The 8,544-nt window shown below is 36.0% G+C and overlaps 2 protein-coding genes across 2 annotated transcripts in view; both read right to left on the bottom strand.

Moving 5' to 3' along the window:
- Positions 1-2,421, bottom strand: part of nup93 (nucleoporin 93) — a gene marked incomplete at its 5' end in the record, with an annotated part of 26,335 nt that extends 23,914 nt beyond the window's left edge. The window contains 3 exon segments of the mRNA XM_014034035.1: positions 547-664; positions 988-1,170; positions 2,325-2,421. Coding sequence (XP_013889489.1) covers positions 547-664; positions 988-1,166 — 297 coding nt within the window.
- Positions 2,422-2,935: 514 nt separating this feature from the next.
- Positions 2,936-4,779, bottom strand: anapc13 (anaphase promoting complex subunit 13). The gene is made up of 2 exons (XM_014034027.1): positions 4,543-4,779; positions 2,936-4,337 (listed from the first exon to the last, which is right to left on the bottom strand). The coding sequence occupies exons 1-2, from the start codon at positions 4,639-4,641 to the stop codon at positions 4,212-4,214; spliced, it is 225 nt and encodes a 74-aa protein (XP_013889481.1). The 5' UTR covers positions 4,642-4,779; the 3' UTR covers positions 2,936-4,211.
- Positions 4,780-8,544: the final 3,765 nt, after the last annotated feature.

Below are 8,544 nucleotides of genomic sequence, written 5' to 3'. Positions count from 1 at the left end.
TGTGTGTGTGTGTGTGTGTGTGTGTGTGTGTGTGTGTGTGTGTGTGTGTGTGTGTGTGTGTGTGTGTGTGTGTCAAAAGCTAAGTGCTCTTCCAGTAAATCTGTCAAACCTACCCAAGCCAGCACACATCCGGCTGACCAAGAAGAAGAGAACTCCATTAGAACATGAAGTACTTGTATATAAAAAAAAAGGATCAAATAGAAATGGAAGACAAAAACAAGTCTCTAAATAAGGTGTTAAATGAGAATCAGCTTTGGAAAACAAAAAGGGAAATGAAAAAAATGCAGGATCTTTAAAGAAGTGATTTTGAATTCATCATAACTGTACAGGTGTAAAACCCAAGCCTGAGTAATGCCAGACTCACAACTAATAATTACAAAAAGAAAACATTTATAAAGTTTATTTTGTAGTTTATTTTTCTATTGGTCAATAACATATCATTAAAAGTCCAAATAATTTATTGGAATGGCTTCTAAACGTATCATAAAATAAAAGTCGTGTATTAGAACTTTGCTTGCGGYATTATTTATTATTGTTTATTCATACCTGTATGTCTGTATCTTTGACGGGCTCCAGAGGCTCAAAAGTGGTGGCAGCACTTAAACTTTCCAGTCTCTGAGAAATGTGGAAGATGTCTAAACCTCTGGAACCAAGGAGGATTGACCTGTTAAAGAAAGAGAAGATTTGTTAAAAAAAAAAAAAAATGGAGTAGTTTAAATAACAACCACTAGAGGGCAGCACAAGACTATCATTTTTATTTAATACCGTTAATCCCAAGTGGTATGTAAAGCATATTACCTCAGATTTTGCACATTTTCTAAAATGTGTGTGTTCCTTTTTAGCATTATGGCAGTCAAACATGTCAATTATTTGGGCAAGAAATTCTATAATTTGCTTGTAAAAATATTCTGTCACATTTCCAAATAAATAGATAAATGTATGAAAGTCACAATGTTGGAAAAAGCTCATTAACGTGGAATTGCTTACGCTTTAACATCWGCTGCATCTTGGGAAGTGCGGGTCAGAGTACGAGACCGAAGTCTCTCCCCGGCCTGCTGGATCTCCTGWAGGTTCCTTTCAACGTGCGGCAGCTCAGACACAGCTTCTGTTTCTGCAGCCAACTGCTCTGCCTGCTGCAGAAGCTCTCCAAAACCTTCTGCATCCATGATGCTACAACAGAGGAAACAAAAACAAAAATCAGACTTACATTTTGGACCTGAGATGTACAAAAAGTACACTGTGGTAGGTGTTCTATTGTTCTGGCTCTGTAATAATAAAAACTATTCTGACAGCTTAAGCATCAATTAACTGATTCATCTGAAAAATAATAATAAAAAAGTTAGGCAACTGTTAAAATAATGTAGTAGCATTTACACAAAACATATTTGAGCAAAAAACTCCTAGACTTAAAAAAAAAAAGAGATCAGGACTGCAAGAACAACCCCAAATTTTTATTTCCTGCAATGGTGCCTGTGCAGAAAAAAGCTTTGCAACATCCTCTTTAAAACTATATTTTGTGCACCTGTGAATACATTCTGATGGCACAATTAATAAGACTCTCCTTTTAAAACACGTGTTACATTTTTAAATGTGACTATGAATTAATGAAGTGGCAAATGTTCCTCAAATTAATGTCTTGCCTATGTGGACATATAAATATTTGAGGAATGAAAGGCAGTTTGTGATTTTATTCCCCAAAATGTAATCATATTGCTCCCAATATAAAATAACTATCAAAGGTGAACAAAAACTAAACACACTGCAAAATGTTAACATCTCTGACTTATTTTTCAAATTTCATTGGATGCCTTGGCATCAAGATAATTAAATATTATCAACAAATAAAAAAAATCAATTGGAAATGCTGTTTTTCTAAATGTTTGCTTCACAATTGCTTTACTATAGTAAAAACATCAAAAATATTGCGTTTATTTTAAATATGTTAAAGATAGCTAAAAGATTAGCAGTTTGATGTAAAGATTAGTAACTCGATAGCTTTGACAGTTTGARTTAGCAGGGACTGCTGTGGTCGTGTTAGCTTAGTATTAAAAYGCTACAACATGCTGAAAGATTATTAAAAAGAACAATTTACAAAAGTCAACAACTGGGTTGCATTTAAAGATAGTTTAAGACATGGCAAATAATCTTAAACGATTTTCTCGGCATTAGCTTTTAACCTTAGCTTTGTTAGCATGCTAATAGCGTAAATGAATTGACGGCGCTCTCAGTTGTTAGCCGGAAGGCTAACAWGCTAACGTTTTCACGTGTTTCAAGTTAATGTGCACACAAATGCTTCACTTTTGGCTGTTATAAGCGGACAATACCTGTTGATTAAGGGGGTGAAGTTATGTGCTCCTTAGTTGAGTAAATATTCTATAAGTTAGTTTCATTCAGCATAAAAGTGCAATCCATGAAGAACGTNCTGTTCCGCTTCCTCGTGCAGTCTGCACTCGGCAGCGCTCGTGAGCAAACCGTATTGTATGGCAAGCCGTGTGCTGCTGGAAAATACACACGGAGGGAGTCGAGCGGAAACCATGCGTGGGAACTCACTTTTTGCCACATTGGACACTCAAAACATATATCACTCTCTATTATTATGTTTAAACCTGCTTTCTGTTAAAAATTAACAGCTACTGTGCTAAAAATGGTCTCTGATTGACATGAATGAAACAATCTATGACCTAATTTAAACAAAACATGACTAATCTCTTCTGTTATCTATTGAATGTATTTTACACGTTTATTTTTGCCATGATTTTAACCATAATTAATGAAATAGTTAATATTCTGAACAGCTGATGTGACGATTTTTGCTCTCGTCACATTCACTGTTTTCTGGTTTAAGGGATTTTAACAGCCGAGTCATTTTAGGGATGTGACGAGTGTAAAACCACAAGATGTGACGACAAGCAACAAACCTCAGAAGTGAATCACATTCTGTAATAATGACTCAGATCATTTTAATCGTAGGATGAACATGAAACTGTCAACACAAATACTCAGTACCAGTGAGTTAAAAACAGGCAAAGAACCAGTGTTTTACCATTTCTCCACAACAAACACATGTTGTGAAACCAATCACTGCTACTGAGAGCAACAACTTGGCAGAAGCAGAACCCAAACTCAAATAAAAGTTAACAACAGGTCTCTCCAGGGCCAAACCTCCATCTGAATATGTGACCTGTAGAAGTCTATATTTATAACATTAAAATTAGTTTGCCCAGGATAATAAAACTGTCATCAAACAAAGGAAGCCCTGAAACATTTGAGCACATCAAGTCCTGCATTAAATGATAGAAGTTGTTCTATTCAGCTCCCAAATGTCTGTTTCATTAAGTCTGGTGTTTGGACAAGTATAAAAAAGGAGTATTTGAATTTTCAAGGTCTGAAAATTAAAAGCTGTTTYGGATTCAAAAGCTGTAAATTTAAAATTCATCTGTAGGTTCATCAAAATAAAGTGTCCAAAATCTGGTGTCTCATACAGTTATAGAAGAAAATTCAAACTTTAATTTCATTTTTTTATCAGTGTGCTTTAAGAATAGTTGTTTTTAACCTGTATTTGATGACATGTCAATTATGTACTTTATGAATAGTTTAAGTCAACATTCTTAATGTCTTATAGCGACATCAAGTGGTCACAAATCGTCAAAGCACCTTTAATTATCAGATGCATCACAAAAAAACCTTTGCAGAAAATAAACTTAGTCTTTTGTCTTACTGATGAACTTTATGGGATTTAGTAAAATAATTACCATATTAAAACAGGCAGTATTAAGGTAGAATGCTGTAGAAATATATACTTCAGCAACTTGTTCTTGCATTATGGCATTCCTCATCACAGATTTCAATTTTTTTGCAGAAGAGTATATGGTACTCATGATACAATTTGTGTTTCAGGTCAAACATTTACTTCAAGCTTTAAGCAATCTAAATAGGGTTTTGTGAAAAATGGATCTCAGTGGTATGAACTTGAATCACAGGTGGAGCTGATGGTATATTTAAATCTGCCACCACTGTACTCCGAGTTTGTGTTGCAGCTTCCTAAAATAAAGACTTCCTTTCATAGTTGACGCACAACACATGGCAGAACAGTCTTGCCATTGGATGTATTTTATACTCGCTATTACAAAGCAATATTATATGAAGAATAAATCAAAGGTATTAAGTTTCATGTGACTAATGCCACCGTCCGTTTATGTTGCGGTTTATGTTCAGCTCCCAGAACTTGGTGTGTTTTCATGCAGACTCTGCAGGGCGAGGTCTGTCCACTTCATTTCCTGCTCTTTCACAGACTCTGTGGATCCTCCATTGTCCTGTTCGGCCTCTGGCAGCTCACTCTGGGAGATAAAAAGCGAGGGGGTTATTACAGTTCAGCAACACACATCCATACCAGTGTGAGTCTGTACCAAGAATTTGACTCGACCCCTGTATCACATTAATGCAAACATTTATTTATTTATTTTTATTTGATTGTATATATATTTATATATATTATTATTATTATTATTATTATTATTATTATTATTATTTTTTTTTTTTTACCAGTGGGATGGAAACATCTTCATAAGGCAGTTTGTCTTCCCTCCAGGCATCATCGGTCAGATCCAGGACTCTCCCGTCTCGTTGGATCTCACTGTCCATTCCGGGTCCAGCTGTTGAAGCGGGTAACAACAAACTACTTAAMGTCCGCAGCTTCTTTTAGAAAGACGAGTCTCCTCCTAAAACAACAAGGGARCGGTGGTAAATAACTTGAAAAAGAGCTTAGAGTAGAATAGCTCGAGTAAAACGCGGCTTTCGGAAATTTGGAAACAGAGACGCTTGAATTAAACGTAAACCTTCGCGCTTATTTATGACGTAGATACGATGCCTTCAGGTACAATAAGAGAATTGTCACTTTCTGCACTGARGACCACAGGACTAATCAACAATTTAATAATCCACAGCTTTTTATATTTAAAAAAAAAAAGTTAGGAAAAATTGCAATGAAGCCAATACAGAAGTAGCTTCACAAAAACCCTGTATTTACCAGTCAAATTACACATTTTAACGGTTTTCCCATTAATAATGTCTAATTTTAATGGATAGTGAGTTTATCTCTAAGTAAAATTCACTTATTTTTGCCAAAGATTAAACAAAAGTTTTGTTTCTTTGTCAACATCTGTGTCGCACGGTTCAGACAGAGAGTCTTGTTTTAAAATATTTAAACAGAATTAAAAAGCTTGAGTTTCCTGAGACGTGGTTTCCATGGTAATCAGACGCACTAAACCGGACATAAAGCCACAAGTCAAGGTAACGTGGACATTTTTACTGTGGTTATATTTTAAGGTAAATAATGCATAATATAATGACTTACTGGAAACAGCTCTGCGTCAGTCGCAACTAGATATTTATTTATTCGTAAAACCGAGCATCTATCTTTTCAAAAGGATAGGAAATTAAATCAATAGTGTTAGCTAAGATCACCCATCTGTCTTCACACATCGTTTTTTAATCGATGTAAATCAGGTATATTTTTTAAAATGTATTTTTCTAAATTATTCTCCCATTTTAAAGTGTTTTAGGATGCTTTGACTTCATCGTGTTGTAGTTCAAAGCCCTACATAATACAAAGGTTTGTAATTACTTCCGGTGTATGAAGTAGATTAAGCTTTATGCTCATTAATGACATTTTTGTTGTGGTTTTTAGCCTTGTATGAGGTTTAATTAGCAAACATTTACTTCCAATGGCTGCATATAGGCCTGACTCCAAAAGCCCTATCGGTTACCTTTAAASGATTTTGAAAAGTTAAAAAGAAAGGTTAATATAAAACTTTCTCCTAATGGTCAGCTTTGTACTTATGAGATTAATAGTTGATCAACAATAAAATGAAATGCAACTAAAAGAAAACGTCTTTTTATTCTTGACTGTTATAATGTTGACTTCATAGAATATATGTTGAGGTAAAGTCTACATCCTCTGAGTCTTTAAATTCTTGTGTTTTTGTAGAGGCACTTCCATGATGTCGCTCTCTGAAGGGCCAAAGGCAGAAAGTCCAAAACCAGGCATCAGCCCGGTTTCCTCCTGCACGATGAGAGCGAGATCAGCAGCAACAACAAATCCTCGAAGTCTCTTGTACAGGACAACTTCAAGTGACTACGGGCGTCTCCCTCCGACCTTTGAGACCTCGCCGTGTTCGTTCCACCCCAAGTCCCAGAAGTTCTCTAAAGAACTGAGCCAGGGCGGGATGTATCGGAACAATTCTTTTAACACGTCTATTGATCGAAGCAGGGTGGACAACTGTTGATGAAACAACAATCTACTCAGCTAGAATTAAAAATGTTGGATGCATTTGTTTATCCAGCTCACTCTTCAGCTTATAGTGTAAGGCAGAGGTTCTCAAAATGGGGTTCCAGGACCCCCAGGGGTCTGCCAGAGGTAACTTGGGGGTCCTCAAAAATTGTTTACTAAATTGTTAATTTGGTTTATATTTTTTAAATGCATGGAGAACAATGAACTAATAAAACAAACATAAACTTAACGAAAATATAAATTCCCATGGCTTTTATGGGTTGAAATGACAATAAACCATCTTTTAAAACAGCATGGGGTTTATGAGGGGGTCCCTGGAATTTGTTTAGCCCTTGTAAGGGGTCCCTAGACCCAAATGGCTTGAGAACCCCTGGTGTAAGGTCATCTTTTATCCACAGTCTGAATAATATGGATCTCAGAACTGAACTTTAACCANGTTTGATTTGCTATCTTTCATGTCTCCACACCAAAGCTCTCCTTTCTGTACCTGAAAAATTTGGTTCAAAACCACAAAATAAACTAAACTGTTAAATAAACATTTAAAACTCCGGTTTGTTACATTATGAAATTAAAGAACTGTAAGCCATCAGTATTTACATGTCCCTGTGATTAAATATAAACATGGACAAATCCTTCTTATATTTGCTGGGACTAATTTAAAAGATATTCCACTTTGATCCAATAAAGCTATTATCCTATTTTCTATTTCTTAAACTGGACATAAGAATTAGGCCAGACTTCCTGGTTTTTCCTAATAAAGGCAGAAAGTTTTATTAAGTTACATGGTATGGCTGAAAGGTAGATTAAAGAAAAAAAATTGTCATCTTAAATTGTTACTTTTAACAACTTATACTTACCGGTAGTTACGAATTATTTAAGGAGTACTTTCAGAKGTTTTTATGAAATTTAGTAGTTGATTCCAGTGCATAATACTTTTTTTTTGTTTTACAAATAATCTTAAAGTTTAGATAATTCCTCACAAAGGGAAAAGATAGTTCCCATTCTGGCCTCAATGTTTAATGTTTTGATCTCTTTATATTGAGTCACTTCTCCAAAACAACCTGATTTGAATGTTTTGTTTTTTGCAAACCTTCAGTTTTATGATGTTCCTGTTCAGCAAATGTAAAAATTACCCTCAGCTTTCTAAACTCCCCATTATGTTCTAATTAAATGTGAGGTTTGCTCAAAAACATTAATGATCTTTAATGATGATTAAAGCTGCTGTATTTGAAAACCCAAAAACTTAGAAATTTTTTGAACAGATACAACCTCCTGGTCCCTCCCCCTGCTCTTAGCTCCTCCCCCACAGCAGGGCCCAGAGTCGGGAGCGCGCACGCTTGTAAACAGGAGGTGAGCCACACACAGAGCTTAGCGCTAAGCTGCTGTTACAGGTAAGAACAAACTATCAACAATATATTTTTAACTATCGTGTCTTGCCCATACTTTATCTACACAAGTGTTCCTTTTGTCATAACGTTACATGTAAATTATGTTGCACTCTTTCTATAGTATAAATAGCTATCAAGCTAACACAACACCGAAGCTGCGCCGTGGTTCTGAATTCCGGTCCTCGTGACCAACTATCCTGCATGTTTTAGCTGTTTCCCTGCTTTGGAACACATGATTTAAATGAATGAGTGATTGACAGGCTTCTGCAGAACTTAAAGACCTGCGGAAGAGCAGGGAAACATCTAAAACATGCAGGATAGTGGGTCACGAAGACCAGAATTCAGAACCATTTTAGGATTTCAGCAGCACGACAAGCCTGTGTATTAGTATTTTTCAGCTCTTGCTTTGCACAGTGTGACTTTGTGATTTTATCTTTATGCTATGCAGATAGTTTTTGACAATCATCATCTACCAGCTGATAGAGAAGCTGTGGTGGAGCATCACGCAGGTCACTGGGAGACGCAGCAGTGTGGGTTCAGCTCCTGAGAACCTCAGCAGGACATCTGCATCTCAACCCTACCTTCCACTCATCAAACCATATATTCTGCAGGCAGGAGTCTTGTTTCTGGCCAGGAGGGTCTGTGGCTGACCTTACAGATGATGCTGAAGACAACTGTTTGTGACTTGCACTTCTGGTCAAAGCAGGCTGCTGAGTGTGGACTTCAAGGACTGTTTTAAACATCTTCATGGACAGTACAGTGGATTTATTCCCTTGAGGCTATACATTTTTAATACTGTCTTAACACATATAAAACATTTTCCTATTTAAATTAATATTTCTATTATAATTTTGATAAATATTCTTC

Source organism: Austrofundulus limnaeus, unplaced genomic scaffold, assembly GCF_001266775.1.
Source record: "Austrofundulus limnaeus strain Quisiro unplaced genomic scaffold, Austrofundulus_limnaeus-1.0 Scaffold7, whole genome shotgun sequence".
In the NCBI taxonomy this organism is placed as follows: Eukaryota; Metazoa; Chordata; class Actinopteri; order Cyprinodontiformes; family Rivulidae; genus Austrofundulus; species Austrofundulus limnaeus.
Note: the sequence above shows the minus strand (reverse complement) of the source record. Positions and strands in the feature narration are given on the sequence as shown.

Bases quoted from the DNA above. Each gene is read 5' to 3' on its own strand.
- anapc13 (XM_014034027.1), bottom strand. From the start codon at position 4,641: ATGGACAGTGAGATCCAACGAGACGGGAGAGTCCTGGATCTGACCGAT. The intron at 4,338-4,542 runs GTAAAAAAAAAA...TTTATCTCCCAG, and splicing joins AAGATGTTTCCATCCCACTG to AGTGAGCTGCCAGAGGCCGA.